We start from the raw sequence: 21,884 nt of genomic DNA, 5'->3' as shown, positions 1-21,884 counted from the left end.
AATATGTGTATCTGAACTAAAACTATTGCAACCAGTCGGGTGCTCCACTACATTGTGTGCGCTGCTGTAGGTGCCCAGGCGCTGCTTGCTGATTGGATCAGTTTCAAATCATACATAGGTCTGTCACCCTGCCGATCTGACCCCAAATAATGCGGCAAGGTAACCGTCCGATGGTGAGGGTACAAAGTGTCACATCACTGACCCAATGCAAACAAGCCAAGCAAACCATGGGTGTTATGTTGGTCTTATTCCTCTACACAAAGTGGTTAAAATCTGCATTACTTTTATCCTTTAACACCACTAAATACTGCATATACTGCGGAATATGTTGGCGCTTTATAAATAAAGATTAATATTATTATTATTCTTAAGTATGGTTCAAACATCAGAACCCATGAAAGAGCTGTGGATCATGTGAGAGGTTTTCAGTCCATGGCTCTGACTCTGTGTCTGGTTTAGGCACCTGTGATTGGTGTATCTGGAATTACATGATTTGATGTCGTGACGGTGGTGCATGGTTGGCGCATGGTTGGTGAATGACCCCTGATGAAGGCAAACTGCCGAAACGTGCGTCGGGTCTTATGGTGTGTGCTGTATCCTACACTACAGGTATTGCTTCATGTGTAATACATTTGTATACTGCCGTTGAAGTGGAATGGGTCCTTTTGTTTTGCATTAGGTGTGTGTTTGTCAGAGTGGCAAGTAATGTTTGGCCATGAAGGGCCCTTGGTTAACATCTAACCATAGGTACCTATTCCCTTACTCATATGCATATCCCCACCATAGGTATCTGTTTAAATGCCCTATTTTCACTCACCATTTAATAGTGACTCTAAGCTTCGTGTGTGGAGGTTTTTAGTATTTTTGCATCACCTTGTGGTTTCCCACTTTTTAATATGCTTAGTCAGTATATGTGATTTTTTTCAGTATTTAGTAAAAATGTATATGTTTGTAATTGTTGATCCTCGTGTCCATTTTTTTCATTATATGATGATGGTTGGTGAATGATACATTAAGAATGCACTCGTCGGTCGCACTGTGAAGTGTGACCTATGTGGAGCCATACAGATACATACATTTCTGCTGTGCTTGCAGCTGAGCAGATTTTCAAGAGATATATTTAGTTTGTGTCACCCTAGATGACCGCAAATAAAAGCACTGCGCGATCTAATTTTCGCCCTTCAAAATAGACAGCTGGAAGTGGTGAATTAGGCAAACAAAAGGGGAAATCGTCAGCGGCAGTTCTCTGTAAGGGCAGGAGTTGCTAGGTTCACTTACTTTACGGCGCGCTTTGTACAGTGCCAACAACGCAAGTCCTGTTGTGATAATATATGGCAAATACTGTTAGTAATGGTTGTGGGGTAGTTGTCGTCGCTCCTGTATAAGCATTTGTACATTATGGCGCGCTCAAGAATACATTTTATTTCAACTCATATATGTGAGCGCATATATAGGGAGAAGGACCGATATACCGCAGATAGCTGCATAGTCTCACCCTTTCCTGCTCTGGAGGCCGATAGTCATCTATTTGGAGGTTTGCACAACATGTGCCTGTGGTTTATTGAATTACATTCTGCAGTCACATTTGGTGAAATCCATCATCAGTTACATCCATGTCTGCTCCGGTGGATAGAAAACACATTGCTCCAATGGATTCTTATTCTGGGTCATTCTTCTTATTGCAGTAGTAACTATAGATTAGGAATCCAAAATGACATATCATTTCATTAACAAACATATATAGTATGGACCCCGGGGTATGCAGGAACCAAAGAGAAAAAGTCTCATCCTGGTATATAAGAAGAAATACTTAAGAGGTGATAACAAGAAAAAAACAATGGCAAAATGGTCGCCATTAAAGGAGACCTATCACCAGGTCAAAATGGCAACATTTGTTCCTCTATTATTCCCCTGAGCATGCCGTTGATGTTTTTTATTAATTTATCCGCCGTATGGTTCCAGAGATACAGTGCCTTTTTCTATAGCAGTAATTTTTATGGTCTTTATAAGAAAGCGTGGCTCACAGGATTCCCTGGGCCGTGTCTGTATTATTAACCTTATGCCAGAAAGCTTACTCCAGTCAGTGACTAGACTAAGATTCCTGGCATGGCTCATGGAGGTGCAGCCCAATTGTTAGATGCTCCTGACTCAGTAAGAGGTGATCACATACAATCACTCGCCGAGAACATAAAGGGGTTTTCCTCTGCTGCGGCAGATTTTTTTCTAATTTAGTCAAATGGTTGTTATCGGTATCAGTAAAACATCCATATGTTCTCCACCAGCTTAAGTCACAAATTACAGCAAACTATGGTGTTTTCCCTCTGTCCTCCCTCACCTACCGATGCCATCCCTCTACTAACAGTCCCAGAATCCTCCTCTGTTCTTTATTGGCCATGCACATTCGCTTTCAGGGCTCCTGCACATCTTCAACCAAGAAATGGCAACAATCACTGACAGGCTGCAGCCGACAGAGGCACGTGAACAATAACAAGGGGTAGACCAAGAGGTGTACGTTTAATTGTGCGCATAGAAAAATAGCATCAACATGAGAAGCTTTACAACTTTTGAAATGTCGTAGTTGGAGCGATAATTAATTTGACCAGAATACCCTACATCACCCCCAAACATAGTACTGCTATAACACACAGATATATAGCGCTGTTATGTGATAATATTATGTACAGTGGTATCAAAGCTGAAACAAACCACTATGGTGAACTGTGGTAATAGCACCTACCCTATATGCGAAATGTATGCAAAGCTCCATTGTACTAAAGTTCCCTTAATTATTGCTGTATCTATAAATACCCCCATGCATACACAATACACACATGTACACAATACATACGCACACCATTCACTCCTATTTTCATACACATTATGCATTGTTTTCAAATCTATTAGAATTCCTATGTCTATGCTCATTACCAGCTTCTATCCCTTAGTTTAAGCACAGGTCCTACCAACCTAGCCTAGGATGAGGAGCCATTCCATAACTGCTTCTGGTGGCATGCGTATGTAAGGTGCACCGGGCGATAGTCAGGGGCAGGGGCTGCTGTTCTCCCACACCCTGGCACCCTACAAGAAAATAATGCCCTGTCTGTTGTGTGGCTTGTGTTAGTGGGTTGTGTGTAGTGGTTTGTGTGTAGTGTATAGCACTCACTTTTTCTCTGACTCAGTTTCCCATCCAGCTTCCCCTTCTGGAAGGTGAATAAGGCACCCACTTCCATGCCTAATTCAGGCCGCAGGCCCCAGGTATCCTGGGAAGGACTGCTGAAATTAGTGGTGGACGTCCACATGTTGCTTCCAAATGTTTCATGCTTTTCTGTGCTAATCAGCCCACTGGCCTAATCTGCCTTTCTGCTAATCTCTCACTATCTTAATTCTGCATCTATCTCCAACTCTATCTAACCAGAAAGTGTTTCCCCTTATATTACCCCTGCCTCTCCCTAACTCGGGCTGTTCCCAACCATTACCTTACTGTATCAAACTACTTCCTGAACTACACTGCCTTCCAGTGTACTTCCCATTTACCATCATTATTACTCTCTTATTCTGTACTGTTTCCTAATTTTCTTATCCTAATGTTTTCCCTAACCTTAACACATTAATACACTGCTATAAAATACATTTACAGTAAGTAATAGACATGAGTGATCCACATTAAACCATTATTAAACTACATAAGCATTCCAAACATTATTCACATTGTTACCAAAGCGCACCCGTTTTATTAGGAAGGGATGAAGAACATGCTTGTCCCTGATATACTCTTACACATATACCTGCAGCCATTTTCAAGAATCGAGAGGCAGCCACTATAGAAGAATGGGCAAACAGCATAAAATGCCCAGGGTTTTGTAAAAAGACACTTAGCAGGTTCATATAGATGTTTTTCTGGGTGTTCCCATATTTATGATCTTTTAGTTTTTTTTATGTACTAATGAAATGAAAAGCTACTTGTAAAGTCAACATCAACCAGAACTATAAAAATATGTACAAATTTTATTAACAATCATATAATAACATGATAAATACATCATAAAACACATCAAAACTAAAAGGATCAGGTACACAATGGTCACGGGTATCACAGCATGAATATCACAAAACAGTAAAGTGCACAGTGCATAGGTGCACCTTGAGAAAGAGCAGCGAAACGCGCGTCGGTGGTGGCGCATACACGGGTCCAGCTGTAATAAATAATGGGTAAGCATAACTGAGTTTTTGATATGCATCACGAGTTTGCTACATAGCAAGAAATGTTCATGTGATTTACTAATCTTTGTTGCACACTCGGATTGCTTCCCGTGCCAACATAAGCACTATGCACTTTACTGTTTTGTGATATTCATGCTGTGACACCCGTGACCATTGTGTACCTGATCCCTCTAGTTTTGATGTGTTTTATGATGTATTTATCATGTTATTATATTATTGTTAATAAAATTTGTACATATTTTAATACTTTTGGACATAGTACTCCTTTTCTTTCTGGTTATTGTATTTGGGAGTGTCCTCTCTAATGAGGTTGCCCATTGATGCAAATACTGCGTTATGTGTCAATTTGGCATTTTTGTACTATTGCTGTTCTATTTGGTCCGGATTTATATTTGTAAAATCAACATGAAGCAATCATAAGTAAAATGGCAAATACAATGGCATGTAAAAATTTGGGCACCCCTGGTCAAAGTTACTGTTATTGTGAACAGTTAAGCAAGTTGATAATGAAATGATGTCACAAAGGCCTACAGTTAAAGATGACACATTTCCTTAGTATTTTTGGCAAAAAAAACTTCTGCTTTTTTTACAGATGGTATTCTGTTTGCATCAAGAATTTGTTGAAATTTCATTGAATCCATTCTTCTCTCTCCCCATGAAATGTTCCCCGTGCCATTGGCTGCAACAAAACCCCAAAGCATGACTGATCCACCCCTATGCATAATGGTTGGCGAGATGTTCTTTTACTGAAATCCTGTGCCCTTCTTTCTCCACACATATCTTTGATCATTGTGGCTAAAAAGTTCTTATAACCTCATCAGTCCATAGGACTTGTTTCCAAAAGGCATCAGGTAGATGGTCTTTTGCTTACTTCTGATGCTGAATTTTATGGTGAGGATGCAGGAGAGGTTTTCGTCTGATCACTCTTCCATGAAGGCCATATTTATGCAGGTGTCTGTGAACAGTAGAATAATATACCACAACTACAGAGTCTGCTAAATCTTTCTGAAGATCTTTTGCGTCAAGTGGGTATTCTGATTTGCATAACTAGCAATCCTACGAGCTTCTCTCGCTAAAATGTTTCTTGGTCTTCCAGACTTTATCTTGACCCCCACTGTTCCTGTTATCTGCCATTTCTTAATTACATTTCAAACTGAGGAAGGGGCAACTTTAAAACACTTTGTTATCTTCTTATAGCCTTCTCCTGCTTTGTGGGACACCACCATTTTCATTTTCAGAGTGCTGGGCAGCTGCTTAGAAGAACCCATGGCTGCTGTTTTTTGTTAGGGGGGCTGGGTTTTATATAATCGCTAGGAAATTTGCATCACCCGGCCTTTCCTAATGATGATAGACAAAAAGTGATAACCCTAGCAGGCTAATTAAGGTCTGAAACCTTGGTCAAAGTTATCTGAGTACAAAAATCTCCAAGTATGCCCAAACATTTGCCTCATCTCTTTTGTTTGTAATTTTTAATATTTAAAAAAATGTAAAGATATTAATATTTTTTTGCCTAAAATACCGAGGAAATGTGTCTTTTTAAACTGTAGGCATTTTAGAAATCATTTAGTCTTGAATTTGCTTAACTGTGCACAATAACAGTCATTTTGACCAGGGGTACCCAAACTTTTACATTCCACTGTAGTTCCTTTTACCTGGTCAATGCATGACAATATTATGAATTTTATATTATATATCAAGTTCTAACCGAGTGAGCAAAACTACAAGACGTTGTGCTAATTTGCTTACATAATTTGTTGGACTTGTGTATGGATATAGTAAGTTGATTTCAACATAGATGTAAGTAGTTGAACAAGCTTCCCTGCAACTGGAATCCACACAGTCCATCTTGGCACCTAGGGGTGGACATATCATTCATTCAACATGTACAGGAGACCAAGTGGTAAAAGGCCTCTCTACCATGTCTAAGACACTTGGAAATGTGCATTATGATGAGCTATTGGGCTGCAAAGGGTCCATATATGGTTCTTGCACAGGGGCTCTCTTCTGTCTTTGTCCGCCATTGTTGGCAACCTTATACTGTATATTTAGGACTTATCCAACACTCACAACTATTTATTAAAATGTTTGACCCCTATAATTTTATATTTCACCTTATATACTGCTTCTTCTTTTACTACAGTAGCTACTTGTCTTTATTCATACTTTAGATGGCTGCATTTACAGTAATGATAAATGTGATGTTTTTTCTATTCTCTTCCAAATTCTCCCCAATTTGACTCTGAGGCATAAAAGTCTTGTGAAAGCTCTGTTGTATGAAGGAAAAATTCATCTTGTTACTAAGCATCTCACCAGCTGGATTCTAGAGAGGCTACTGAATACAGGAATTGCATTATCCAAAAATAAAGGAAGGGGCAGAAATTAATGAGACAGATAGATGTCAGTGAAAGTAAGGAAGACTGATGTATTCTGAAAGATACAAACAATAAGACACTAAGTTCTACTAAAAGATGCACAAGAGTTAAGAATTTAAGGCGAGATGTGGCTGTCAATACTGATAAGTAATTTCTTTAGTTTAAATAGGATCTTTCACCAGTTTGGGCACATTAAACTGGTCCCATCATAGAAAAGGGCCTACAAAGTTGAGTAAAACATAGTTGTTTTTCATTTTCTTTCTCCTCTTCTTTGTGAAGAGTTTAGAAGATAGTTTATGTTATAGTACAATTGGATATTACTAAATATTTGTCTCTGGGGGTTTGTGCTTCTTTCCTTCCCCTGCATGAAGTTGACCAATAAAAAGCAGGCAGCATCTTGTAGGGGAGAAATGAACTATCAAGAACCATGCTGCAGACTTACAGCAGGAGTCTGTGAATGAGATATAGAAGGACAGGAGGGTGTGAGAGGGGTGCGCTGCGGTGAACTTACCTGCCAGAGTGCAGGACCTGGAACACGTGACCACCAGGGGATGGGCTGGAGGCGGAGCCAGATGCCAAGTAGCGGCGGTGACCTGCAAAATTGGAGAGTAGTCTGAACGTGCCGAAGTGAAGCAAAGATGTCGATGAAGTACGAAACAATGAGACGCTTACAGTGGTCAGGACGTAGCAAAAGGTCAGGTAGTCAGAGACAGTGGTGCAGTACAAACGGGGCAGACAGGAGATTAGTAAGAGCCAGAAACAGACAGTAAGCACAGAATCACAAACAATGCACAGAACGAGAACACAGACTGGATCCTACACGAGAAGGCAAACGGACTACACAGTATGCAAGCACACCAGGGGGGTCAGACACACAGCCAGAACAGATGTATCACTGACAAAGATCCCCAGACGAAGGCGGGTAAATATAGCCCTCCCCAACCAAAAGGAGTCCATACAAAATTAACCCTGAGAGGACAGGGAAGGAGCCTTGTCCACAACCATGACATGAACATGCCCTTCCCTCATCATTCATCTCTGCAGCTACTGTGGAGAAATACAACAGTCATAAGTAATTTGTCTTTATGAACATCTCCAGCTCTCATCTCACAGCAGTCAGTGTGGGGGATAGGTGAGCGCTCTCAGTCTTGTGAGATGTTATCTGTAAATGTTTATAATGATATATAACTCTGTGACTGTTGTGTAGAGTTTCAGAAGAGATGAGTTATGTATCATTACAAACACCTCCAGATCTCACAGTACTGTCAGCTCTCCCCTTTCTGCCACACTGACCTGCTGTAGGATGAGATCTGGAAGTGATTGCAATGACAAATTGCTCATATCTGCTGTATCTCTACACAGCAGATGCAGTGATAGGTGAGGAGAGAAGGGCGTGTTCTTTTCTGACCTGCATTATGCTGCCTGCCTTTAATTGGTCAACTTCATGCAGGGGAAGAAGTACATACCCCCAAAGAAAAATCTCTGATAAGGCACAGTTGAACTAAAATACAAATAATAATCTAAACTTTACAAGCTACCTCTGCAACAGAGAGGAAAATTGTAAAAATAAAAACTATGTTTTACTTTGCTCTTCAGCCACTATACCATGATGTGACCAGTTTAACATGCCTATACTGGTAAAAGGTCCTGTTTAACTGATTTCTGTGAAGGGTTGTAAGTTACTTAATGAATTCTATTACATGCCACAGGAAAATAATGTAAAATCTGTGTGACAACAGTTTTATTGAGTAAGTAGCATTACACACACTGATCTTTTGTCAAAAAGTGAGTTGAATGATAATCTGAGATTGAGGGCAGTGACCACTATGCAAAGTAGAAATTGTTCTAATAAGTAGTATGAAGAAGTTAACTCTTTGCGTAGACTGAATGCTGCTATGCAGATTAACAAATACAGAATACTATAATAGTATAATAACCTTACACTAATTGCTGTAGCGAACTGTATAAATAAGCGCTTTTCCAACTGAGATGACCCCTGAGCTGTTGGGGAGATGCAGCTGAAATGTCAATTTGTATAGAAGTGATTATAAATTACACAGTCCTCTAATTACAGGAATCTCTGATTTAGCTAGATTTAAAGAAAAAAATATATACAGTACAGACCAAAAGTTTGGACACACCTTCTCATTTAAAGATTTTTCTGTATTTTCATGACTATGAAAATTGTACATTCACACTGAAGGCATCAAAACTATGTTGAATTATATACTTAACAAAAAAGTGTGAAACAACTAAAATTATGTCTTATATTCTAGGTTCTTCAAAGTAGCCAACTTTTGCTTTGATGACTACTTTGCACACTCTTGGCATTCTCTTGATGAGCTTCAAGAGGTAGTCAGCGGGAATGGTTTTCACTTTATAAGTTTGCCCTGTCAGTTTAATAAGTGGGATTTCTTGCCTTATAAATGGGGTTGGGACCGTCAGTTGTGTTGTGCAGAAGTCTGCTGGATTTTATATATATATATATATATATATATATATATATACAGTGGGGCAAAAAAGTATTTAGTCAGTCAGCAATAGTGCAAGTTCCACCACTTAATAAGATGAGAGGCGTCTGTAATTTACATCATAGGTAGACCTCAACTATGGGAGACAAACTGAGAAAAAAAAATCCAGAAAATCACATTGTCTGTTTTTTTAACATTTTATTTGCATATTATGGTGGAAAATAAATATTTGGTCAGAAACAAACAATCAAGATTTCTGGCTCTCACAGACCTGTAACTTCTTCTTTTAGAGTCTCCTCTTTCCTCCACTCAATACCTGTAGTAATGGCACCTGTTTAAACTTGTTATCAGTATAAAAAGACACCTGTGCACACCCTCAAACAGTCTGACTCCAAACTCCACTATGGTGAAGACCAAAGAGCTGTCAAAGGACACCAGAAACAGAATTGTAGCCCTGCACCAGGCTGGGAAGACTGAATCTGCAAAAGCCAACCAGCTTGGAGTGAAGAAATCAACAGTGGGAGCAATAATTAGAAAATGGAAGACATACAAGACCACTGATAATCTCCCTCGATCTGGGGCTCCACGCAAAATCCCACCCCGTGGGGTCAGAATGATCACAAGAACGGTGAGCAAAAATCCCAGAACCACGCGGGGGGACCTAGTGAATGAACTGCAGAGAGCTGGGACCAATGTAACAAGGCCTACCATAAGTAACACACTACGCCACCATGGACTCAGATCCTGCAGTGCCAGACGTGTCCCACTGCTTAAGCCAGTACATGTCCGGGCCCGTCTGAAATTTGCTACAGAGCATTTGGATGATTCAGAGGAGTTTTGGGAGAATGTCCTATGGTCTGATGAAACCAAACTGGAACTGTTTGGTAGAAACACAACTTGTCGTGTTTGGAGGAAAAAGAATACTGAGTTGCATCCATCAAACACCATACCTACTGTAAAGCATGGTGGTGGAAACATCATGCTTTGGGGTTGTTTCTCTGCAAAGGGGCCAGGACGACTGATCCGGGTACATGAAAGAATGAATGGGGCCATGTATCGTGAGATTTTGAGTGCAAACCTCCTTCCATCAGCAAGGGCATTGAAGATGAAACGTGGCTGGGTCTTTCAACATGACAATGATCCAAAGCACACCGCCAGGGCAACGAAGGAGTGGCTTCGTAAGAAGCATTTCAAGGTCCTGGAGTGGCCTAGCCAGTCTCCAGATCTCTACCCTATAGAAAACCTTTGGAGGGAGTTGAAAATCCGTGTTGCCAAGCGAAAAGCCAAAAACATCACTGCTCTAGAGGAGATCTGCATGGAGGAATGGGCCAACATACCAACAACAGTGTGTGGCAACCTTGTGAAGACTTACAGAAAACGTTTGACCTCTGTCATTGCCAACAAAGGATATATTACAAAGTATTGAGATGAAATTTTTTTTCTGACCAAATACTTATTTTCCACCATAATATGCAAATAAATTGTTAAAAAAACAGACAATGTGATTTTCTGGATTTTTTTTTCTCAGTTTGTCTCCCATAGTTGAGGTCTACCTATGATGTAAATTACAGACGCCTCTCATCTTTTTAAGTGGTGGAACTTGCACTATTGCTGACTGACTAAATACTTTTTTGCCCCACTGTATATATATATATATATATATATATATATATATATATATCTTTATATATATATTTCTTGTATATGGCAAGAAAAAGCAGCTAAGTAAAAAAAAACTAATGGCCATCGTTGCTTTAAGAAATGATGGTCAGTCAGTTTGAAAAATTGAGAAAACTTTGAAAGTGTCCCCAAGTGCAGTGGCAAAAACCATCAAGCGCTACAAAGAAACTGGCTTACATGAGGACCGCCCCAGGAAAGGAAGACCAAGAGTCACCTCTGCTTCTGAGGATAAGTTTATCCGAGTCCCCAGCCTCAGAAATCGCAGGTTAACAGCAGCTCAGATTAGAGACCAGGTCAATGCCACACAGAGTTCTAGCAGCAGACACATCTCTACAACAACTGTTAAGAGGAGACTTTGTGCAGCAGGCCTTCATGGTAAAATAGCTGCTAGGAAACCACTGCTAAGGACAGGCATCAAGCAGAAGAGACTTGTTTGGGCTAAAGAACACAAGGAATGGACATTAGACCAGTGGAAATCTGTGCTTTGGTCTGATGAGTCCAAATTTGAGATCTTTGGTTCCAACCACCGTGTCTTTGTGCGACGCAGAAAAGGTGAACGGATGGACTCTACATGCCTGGTTCCCACCGTGAAGCATGGAGGAGGAGGTGTGATGGTGTGGGGGTGCTTTGCCGGTGACACTGTTGGGGATTTATTCAAAATTGAAGGCATACTGAACTAGCATGGCTACCACAGCATCTTGCAGCGGCATGCTATTCCATCTGGTTTGCGTTTAGTTGGACCATTGTTTATTTTTCAACAGGACAATGACCCCAAACACACCTCCAGGCTGTGTAAGGGCTATTTGACCAAGAAGGAGAGTGATGGGGTGCTATGCCAGATGACCTGGCCTTCACAGTCATCAGACCTGAACCCAATCGAGATGGTTTGGGGTGAGCTGGACCAGAAGTGTATCTAGCCTTTCCTGCACCCGGGGCAAAGGATCAGTTCGGCGCCCCCCCCCCTCCCCCACAGTATAAGGGGCACAAATCTGGACAGTATGGGGGCACAAATTTGGACAGTATGGGGGCACAAATCTGGACATTATGGCCCATACTGTCCAGATTTGTGCCCCCATACTATCCAGATTTGTGCCTCCTTTGGGGGCACAGATCGGACAGTATGGGGGCACAGATCTGGACAGTATGGGGGCACAGATCTGGACAGTATGGGGGCATAGATCAGGACAGTATGGGGGGCACAAATCTGGACATTATGGCCCATACTGTCCAGATTTGTGCCCCCATACTATCCAGATTTGTGCCTCCTTTGGGGGCACAGATGTGGACAGTATGGGGGCACAGATGTGGACAGTATGGGGGCAGAGATCTGGACAGTATGGGGGCACAGATCTGGACAGTATGGGGGCACAGATCTGGACAGTATGGGGGCATAGATCAGGACAGTATGGGGGGCACAAATCTGGACATTATGGGGGCACAAATCTGGACATTATGGCCCATACTGTCCAGATTTGTGCCCCCATACTGTCCAGATTTGTGCCCCCATACTATGCAGATTTGTGCCCCCTATGGGGGCACAGATCTGGACAGTATGGGGGCACAGATCTGGACAGTATGGGGGCACAGATCTGGACATTATGGGGGCACAAATCTGGACACTATGGCCCATACTGTCCAGATTTGTGCCCCCATAATGTCCAGATCTTTGCCCCCATACTGTCCTGATCTGTGCCCCCATCACAGTCGTCAGACTTATTCTCACAACAGTGAGTGAGTGAGTCTGACAGTCTCGTCACATACCCAGTTTGCAACTTACCCCTGCCCTGGCCGCTGCTGAGCGCTCCCTCCCCGGCTCCCCCTCCTCCTACAGTGAGTGACTACAAGTAATACTACACACGATCACTGACTGCACGACGACACGCCCGAACCACGAATGAACGAACCGAGTCTCAGTCACCGGCGCAGGGGCGCGACGAACGACCAGCGGTTATGAAGCAGCCTGCCTGTGTGAGATGTGTCACAGTGAGTCACACGCTCAGTCAGACTGTGACGTCAGCCGCAGCGGTCAGTGCCTGTGCCTCTCAGCAGTTGTCAGGGGGCGGGGCGCAGCCGGCCAGGCGCTTAGATTGAGAAGGAAGGGGCTCCTTCCTTGAAGCAAGCGAACCTCCAGCGGCCGGTGGGTACTGTCTAACTCACTGTACTAGCGCAGCAGGCAGCACGCACAGGCACTCATGACACGCCACGGGATTATCTCACTGCGGGGGGGCGGGCCGCGGGCGGCAGAATGTGCCGGGCGCCGACGAGGAGCCTGGTTTTTAACAGCTGCAATGCCGCATCACATCATCAATTCAGGCGGCCCCGCTGGCGCCCCCCGTCAGCTGCGCCCGGGGCAAATGCCCCGCCTGCCCCCCCCTGGATACGCCACTGAGCTGGACCTCAGAGCGAAGGCAAAAGGGCCAACAAGTGCTAAGCATCTCTGGGAACTCCTTCAAGATTGTTGGAAGACCATTCCCGGTGACTACCTCTTGAAGCTCATCAAGAGAATGACAAGAGTGTGCAAAGCAGTCATCAAAGCAAAAGGTGGCTACTTTGAAGAACCTAGAATATAAGACATAATTTCAGTTGTTTCACACTTTTTTAGTTAAGTATATAATTCCACATGTGTTAATTCATAGTTTTGATGCCTTCAGTGTGAATGTACAATTTTCATAGTCATGAAAATACAGAAAAATCTTTAAATGAGAAGGTGAGTCCAAACTTTTGTTCTGTACTGTATATATACAGTCTATATATACAGTGGGTACGGAAAGTATTCAGACCACTTTACATTTTTCACTCTTTGCTTCATTGCAGCCAGTTAATTTTTTTCATTAATATACACTCTGCACCCCATCTTGACTGAAAAAAAACAGAAATATAGAAATTTTTGCAAATTTAATAAAACCGAAAAACTGTAATAATTTTTTTGTGCATATTTTGCAACATTTTTAACGGAATCTGCTAAAAAGGCTCAATAAAGGTTAAAGTGAGTCTGTCAGCAGGTTTTTGCTACCTCATCTGAGAGTAATGTCATGTAGGCAAAGAAACAACAAATTCAATTATCTATCACTTAGTTTTCTGTCTGCAGCAGTTCTGACACAATCAGAGCTTTTAGATTTAGAATGAAGCAAAGCTGAGGAAGCTGCCCCCGCCCACACGAGGCTCTCAGTGTACAGAGTCCATAGACAGTGAGCTGCTGATCACAGGAGAAGGCGTTGCCAGACTAATGTAGTCCAGCAATGTTGATCTCTAAGTGATAAATCCGTCACCATTAGTAAACAATAGCACACTGTGACAAGAGAAGGTCAGAGATAATTGGAAAACAAGCAGGTGGGAAGGTGCATTTATAATTTGGCCAAGCCATAATGCACCGAGTGCCTGTACATGGTTTAAACAGTCATTCTGCTCATGGACTACCTTTAACCCCTTCATGACCGGAGCTTTTTTCATTTTTGCTTTTTTGTTTTTCGCTCCCCTTTTTCCCAGAGCCATAACTTTTTTATTTTTCCATCAATATGGCCATGTGAGGGCTCATTCTTTGCGGGACGAGTTGTACATTTGGACGACATCATTGGTTTTACCATTTCTTGTAACATAAAACGGGAAAAAAATTCCAAGTGAAGTGAAATTGCAAAAAAAGTGCAATCTCACACTTGTTTTTTGTTTGGCTTTTTTGCTAAGTTCACTAAATGCTAAAACTGACCTGATATTATGATTGTCCAGGTCATTATGAGTTCATAAACACCAAACACGGCTAGGTTCTCACTTATCTAAGTGGTGAAAAAAAATCCAAATTTTTCAAAATTTTCTGATACCTGTAGCATCTCTATTTTTCGTGATCTGGGGTTGGTTGAGGGCTTTTTGTGTGACGTTTTTAATGATACCATTTTTGTGCAGATACGATCTTTTGGTCCCCCGTTATTGCATTTTAATGCAGTGTCATGGCGACCAAAAAAACTTAATTCTGGTGTTTTGATTTTTCTCGCTATGCCATTTAGTGATCAGGTTAATCTTTTTTTTATTGATAGATCGGGCGATTCTAAACATGGCGATACCAAATATGTGCAGGTGTGATTTTATTTGTATTGGGTTTTTTTTAATGGGTTGAAAGGGGGATGATTTGAACTTTTATTTTTTTTATTTTTTTCATATTGTTAATCACATTTTTTTTTACTTTTAGCATGCTTCAATAGTCTCCATGGGAGGCTAGAAGCTGCCATAACTGGAAACAGCTGACATGTCGTGGCTTTGAGGAGGGCTCACCACCGGAGTCCACCTCAAAGTGGGGATACTGACCTCGGACGTACTATCCCGTCCGACATTAGAAAGGGGTTAAAGGGGTATTCCCATCTCCAAGATCCTGTCACAGTATTTAGCAGGTGTAAGAATAATGATAAAATTAGCAAATACCTACAATTAGAAATGTTGAATAGTTCTTCTGATTCGCTATGTTGCTTACCCCATGTTCAGGGCATTTGTAGTAGCTTAGATATACATGATTACAACCACCAAGTGCTAATTAACTAGCTGCTAAGTAACTGTCACTATATGAGTGCTCGTAAACATGAAAACATAAGCTACTGCAATGCCCTGCACATGGCGTAAGCAACATAGCGAATCAGAAGAACTATACTACATTTCTAATTGGAGGTATTTGCTAATATAATTATTATTACAGCTACTACATATTGGGATAGGATCTTGGGGATGGGAATACCCCTTTAACTCTAAATGCAGCATTATGTAGGTAGAGCATATAGTAGTATGATCAAGTGGATCAGTTTTACCTGGATGATGCTGCGAAACTGAAGACATTGTTGCAGATTTATAAATACTGTCTTAAAGACAACCTGTTATTAGATTCATGATGCCCGAATAACGAGCAGCATAGATCAAAGCCTGGCTGCGCAATTGGTATGTTTTACACTGCAGCGCTGCAGCACACATAGGAGAGACCTGTCAATCACCTGGATCGGGGCAGGGAGAAGCCGACAAATCAGATCTTTCCCTCTAATCCGGCCGACTATTCAATGCAAGTTTACGCTGAAACTCAGCAGTGTTTAAGGTTAAAACCTACCTGGCCGTAGTCATGCCAGGTCCGGGCAGCGTGGATGTACTGGCTTTAGACCTAGACTGGATACACCAGGCGCTCACCGTGGCTATGGCTATGTGATACATATGGCACATCTTCAGGCACTTTGGGCTCACTTTATATCACGTCTTGATCGGCCTACTTTGGACTCTTTTTTTAATGACAAAAGTTTAGAGCAATGTGACCCATCTCAAGCCATGCCCTTTCCACCAAGTCACACCCCATTCATCTAAAAGCTCACGAATTGTACCAAACACCATGGACCATCCAAAAAAAGAACTATGAAATGAACTTACAATGCTCCACAGAAATAAATGAGAACTTCCAGTGTTCTTGTTGTGCACTCCTCGAGTTCCTATGAGAACTTCCAGTGTTCTTGTTGTGCACTCCTCGAGTTCCTATGAGAACTTCCAGTGTTCTTGTTGTGCACTCCTCGAGTTCCTATGAGAACTTCCAGTGTTCTTGTTGTGCACTTCTCGAGTTCCTATGAGAACTTCCAGTGTTCTTGTTGTGCACTCCTCGAGTTCCTATGAGAACTTCCAGTGTTCTTGTTGTGCACTCCTCGAGTTCCTATGAGAACTTCCAGTGTTCTTGTTGTGCACTCCTCGAGTTCCTATGAGAACTTCCAGTGTTCTTGTTGTGCACTCCTCGAGTTCCTATGAGAACTTCCAGTGTTCTTGTTGTGCACTCCTCGAGTTCCTATGAGAACTTCCAGTGTTCTTGTCGTGCCCTCCTCGAGTTCCTATGAGAACTTCCAGTGTTCTTGTCGTGCCCTCCTCGAGTTCCTATGAGAACTTCCAGTGTTCTTGTTGTGCACTCCTCGAGTTCCTATGAGAACTTCCAGTGTTCTTGTTGTGCACTTCTCGAGTTCCTATGAGAACATCCAGTGTTCTTGTTGTGCACTCCTCGAGTTCCTATGAGAACTTCCAGTGTTCTTGTCGTGCCCTCCTCGAGTTCCTATGAGAACTTCCAGTGTTCTTGTCGTGCCCTCCTCGAGTTCCTATGAGAACTTCCAGTGTTCTTGTTGTGCACTCCTCGAGTTCCTATGAGAACTTCCAGTGTTCTTGTTGTGCCCTCCTCGAGTTCCTAAGCTGCACATCTTAATGGTCCCGGGAAGCTCTAAGGCTTCTTTCAAGGAAAATATCTTCTTAGGTTTGTTGTAGCAGTTCCGTCCTCTGCTACCCTGAGCCCCGGCTTTCACATTATCCCCAAGGACTTTAATAATAGAGCCTTTTATATGATGAATGGAAGGATCTGTCTGTATGAAGGGATGCAGTCTGGGGCTTGGTGTTGACTTAGTCAGCCGCGTGTATGGCTTGTTGTACGACTGAGATCTACATTTCTTTTAGACGTACATAAAGTTTAATCATCCTTTATTTTGTATCACATTATTATGGAATCTTATTCTGTAACATATTCTGTTCTCTATGTTGCATTTTTTCACAGTAAATAATATCTTTTTAATTATTTTTCATTTTCATTTTTTTTAATTCAATTCACAGGGTAATTCAACACCCATTGAAAATGTTACTATCCCTATAAATTGATTTTCTGAACATAGGGAAAAAAAAAGTTCCTCTAAAAAAGAAAATTTCCAAATTTCCTCTCTCCCCATTTGTGAAGAGCATTGAAAGATTGTCTTCCTATTTGTTATTAAATTGCTTGCACACAGGGGGAACGGGCTGACATCCGCCTGCAACTGCTGTGATCTGAGGTGACTCCTTCGATGCCTGTGTAGCATCAGATGCTACCTGACTGGGCACCAACCACTGGTGGGTATTCCATTGGTGCAGCTTGTGCAGTCACACAGGGGCCCAAGAGATGAAGGGGCCTACTCCCACCTTCAAAGCAGCCAACAGATTTTGTTACAGAAAAATAAGGGGGTACATTTTGTTGAGTCACTAAATTGCAAAAGACATACATGTTATTTTTGCACAGGGACCCTCTTCTATCTGCATGCGCCCCTGTTAGCACCAATGCCTCTTTTTATTTTTACCATATTGGGTTGCAGAGGCCGTGTAAATCATACTGAGATCAGAACACAGTACATGGACTGGCCACCGGCTCTCCCAACCTGAGCATGAGAGCTTCATGTATTTCTATGCATTGTCATGCTCGAGTCGCCAATCAGGCCCAGCACTGTGTTCCAAGCTTGGCTGACTGCGCCCTTACTGAAATGTTCCAGTACCTTGACTAATCACGGATACATTTCCAATAGCTAATTTTTTCTATTCTAATGCTCACTGCTAGAGCAGTTCTAACGCTAACATTAAACTTCCTTGAATCCAGTTGGAGCTGGAGAGATTAAAGATACACACAGGTTTGTGATTTCAAAACGTCTCCTACGGAATTTGAATCTGCAGTGTCCATTAATTTATAGGCTTAATGAATATATGACGCAAAATACATTAACTGCAAAATAAGTCACTCCTTGCATCCGCCCAATTTAGTCACATCCCTCAACAAGGCTTTCCTTCCATGTGCTCGTAAGCAGGTTGTGGGATGCAGTGACAAACAGGAGGCAGAGCAAGGGTTAACAAGATAAAAGATAATTTAATAAAACAAGGTATTCTCTCCTCACAGGGAAGGTAATGGTTAAAGGAGGGATAAAAAGGGAAGCAACTTTAAAACAACAGCAGTCCAATGAAGGAACTTATCATGTCCTGTATGGTCCTCTGTAGCAGGTAATCCCGCAGGGGGGTTTGTAGCACTGGCCGCGTTGGGGCGATGTCCTCAGATGGGGTCCCTTAAGCATTGGTCAGGCTTCTGGCGGCAGCGGTCAGTCTCCGATACCTTCCGCTGAGCCCCTAGTCCATAAGCATGTGCGGCCAAAACAAACAAGGCCATGGCACTCTCAGAGTCAAACGTAAACGGGCGGGAAGCAAGTGGCAGATTAGGCCGCAAAAGTCTGTCCGGTACCCGGCCTTCTCTCCTCTGCACGTGCGTGGTACTCGCAGTCACTGAGCGCACGGAACTTCTGTCTCTGGCAGCTACTGAGCGCACTGCACTTCTCTATGCAGTGGTCCAGCTGGAGGCGGCAGGGACCAAACAACGCAGCCTGTTGCAGTGCCGGTGCTCAGCTTCACCTACGCTCTGACCATAGTAGACCATTACTCAAGGTTCGTAGTAGTTGTGCCTGTCAAAGACCAAACAGCTGAGGACGGAGCACGCAGCCTACCTGGCTGAGCTCTGCTGCTGGTTCGTGCCAAGCTGCCCGCAGCTGCACACGCTTTTATTTTTAAGCTGCCCCTCCTACCTGGGTCATGAGGTTAGTCCGGCTCCTCATTCCTTCCCCCAGGCAACAAGGGAGGCAGCCTCAACAGTTCCGGACCCGGCTCGCTACAGGTACCCGCGACCCGGTCTTCCTCCTTACATGCTATCCTATTGATGTCTAGTTACTACTATATACTACTATATACTATACATAACAAGCTAATCTTCCCTTGGAAGATCTGAACTACAGGAAAGTATTGCAACATTTGTGAAGAGTCTTACACATTCCATTTGTTTCCTCTTTATTCCTGTACATTTATTGCTTTTTCTTGGTCTCCTTGCAGGGACAGAGGGGCAGCACGATCATTTAACATCAGAAGTGAAGGTATTGTTTGGTCATAAAGCAAATCTTCCCTGTGGTGTGCACAGCCATCATGATTCCAGCGACTCCACACTGCAATGGCTGTATGTAAGTAATAATAAAGAAGTGCCGCCGTTGTAATAATGCTCCATCTGGTGCATGTAAGCCATCTCTAATATAAAAAAAACTTACAAAAACCCCCCCGTAAAACTGTATATACTTTATTACTATGAAATGAAAAACATATAATATAAATACCCCTCGGTAGGATTGCCTATATATAAAATATGGGCTGTAAAAGCGCTAAACAAGAACGCTTCCCTGATATAGCTAGAGCGATATACTACTAACCAGCAATATCCTCTAATGTGCTACCAAAAATATATATAAAAATAAAGGTAAGCCCATCATAATATATCCAATAGTGATACCACAAAAAAGTGACAATACAGTGCTGACACGTTCACACTCAATAGATGTACAGAAATGTGTGAACTTCCCCTAGACACCCATCTATCTTAGTGCCTACCTAGATGCGGAGGTTGGCACCCTCAAAAATTCGAGAATGGCGCCCCCGCTCGTGCAATGGCTGACCCTGATCTCCTAGTTCCACCCTATAAGGTAAAGTCAGAAACAGAGGGCCAGATGGCCTGTAACAATCATATAGTTTTATATGTCACAGAACCTGATATATGATGCATCGGGCCCATCTATACCAATCTTTCCCTGTACACTTCAGACGGTATCTCTCAGTAATAATATATTCTGGTTACTGTATAACAGTAAACCTGCATACGGTGTAATGTGAGAGAAAAGGGGACAGTCTGTATCATTCATCACTCATATACATTACCAGTATCCAATACATGGACAAAATGGGTAAAGGGTGTCCAGGTGCTACAGCAGCACATAGATTAGCAAATATCACTACTCCCAGCCAATTATTGGGGATTCTCAGGTACTCACATATGTTTTCATCTATTACTGTTCGAGCGGGGGCGCCATTCTCGAATTTTTGAGGGTGCCAACCTCCTCATCTAGGTAGGCACTAAGATAGATGGGTGTCTAGGGGAAGTTCACTCATTTCTGTACATCTATTGAGTGTGAATGTGTCAGCACTGTATTGTCACTTTTTTGTGGTATCACTATTGGATATATTATGATGGGCTTACCTTTATTTATATATATTTTTTTGGTAGCACATTAGAGGATATTGCTGGCTAGAAGTATACCATTCCAGCTATATCAGGGAAGCGTTCTTCTTGTTTAGCGCTTTTACAGCCCATATTTTATATATTGGCAATCCTACCGAGGGGTATTTATATTATATGTTTTTTCATTTGATAGTAATAAAGTATATACAGTTTTACGGGGGTTTTTTTGTAAGTTTTTTTGGTCTTCCCTTGTTGGTTATTGGTAGTTTGTAAGACCATCTCTAATATATGCACTTATATGCCTGGAATATTGCCCACCAGGGTTGTTTAAAGTCACACTAGGAAATCTGTCACAATTTTTAGTCTTAAATAGGCTCATTAGTGGTGATTGACAGCTGCCTCCAGGCCCATTCGGGACATTTTTAAACATGTCAGTTCTAAAAGCACTTCTCCACTAAATGTTTTATGGACATCATCTAGCTGTCCTGCTAAAGGATGCACTTATAAACCTTACAGACATATAGTGGATAAGAATGTATTACCCCCATTGAAATACCCTGAGGAACTGAATAGCAGCTTAACAGGGTTGTCCAGTCTAAAGCTACAAGTCTGCAGTCACTCTATATGACTGTGAATCCTCACATCACGTGCACTACACACTATGAGGACCCTCATGTGCCAGTGACAGGAGCAGGCATAGTACACGCTCTGAGGACTCTCATGTGCCAGTGCCAGGAGCGGGCATAGTGCACGCTCTGAGGACTCTCATGTGCCACTGCCAGGAGCGGGCGTTCATGTGACCACAGGTATGCGACATGCTTACTCCCGGCCACAATACGACTAGATGGGCACGACCTCAATCAATGCAAGTGTAGTAAGCGGAGGCGGGAAACATTCTTATCGGAATGTGGCCGGGGGTATGTGTATCGCCATATCGGATACTTGTGGTCACATGACCACCCACTCCTGGCACTGGCACGTGAGAGTCCTCAGAGTGTGCAGTGCACCTGATGTGAGGAGTCGCAAATCTGCAGTCATATAGAGTGATTGCAGACTTGTAGCCTAAGGCCGGACAACCCTGTTAAGGATCACATTATATTAATACTGATCTTTATAAATATAGAGATCCCCAGATCAACACCTGGTCGTCTAATGGTTAGATGGAGACCTGGAGAGGTGTACAAGCCACAGTGTCTTGTACCCACTGTGAAATTTGGTGGAGGATCGGTGATGATCTGGGGATGCTTCAGCAAGGATGGAATTGTTCAGGTTGTTCTTTGTGAAGGACGTATGAATCAAGCCACATACAAGGTTATCCTG

The 21,884-nt window shown here is 42.4% G+C and overlaps 1 protein-coding gene across 1 annotated transcript in view; it reads left to right on the top strand.

Moving 5' to 3' along the window:
• The window catches only part of MCAM (melanoma cell adhesion molecule), a 110,449-nt gene that overhangs the window by 33,040 nt on the left and 55,525 nt on the right, over window positions 1-21,884 (top strand). The window contains exon 2 of the mRNA XM_069742151.1: window positions 19,394-19,518. Within this exon, the coding sequence (XP_069598252.1) occupies window positions 19,394-19,518 (125 nt within the window). The remainder of the gene's footprint in view (window positions 1-19,393; window positions 19,519-21,884) is intronic.

The sequence above is a fragment of the Ranitomeya imitator genome, chromosome 10 (assembly GCF_032444005.1).
Source record: "Ranitomeya imitator isolate aRanImi1 chromosome 10, aRanImi1.pri, whole genome shotgun sequence".
NCBI lineage: Eukaryota > Metazoa > Chordata > Amphibia > Anura > Dendrobatidae > Ranitomeya > Ranitomeya imitator.
The sequence above is the reverse complement of the archived record's forward strand: the minus strand, read 5'-3'. Positions and strand labels throughout refer to the sequence as shown.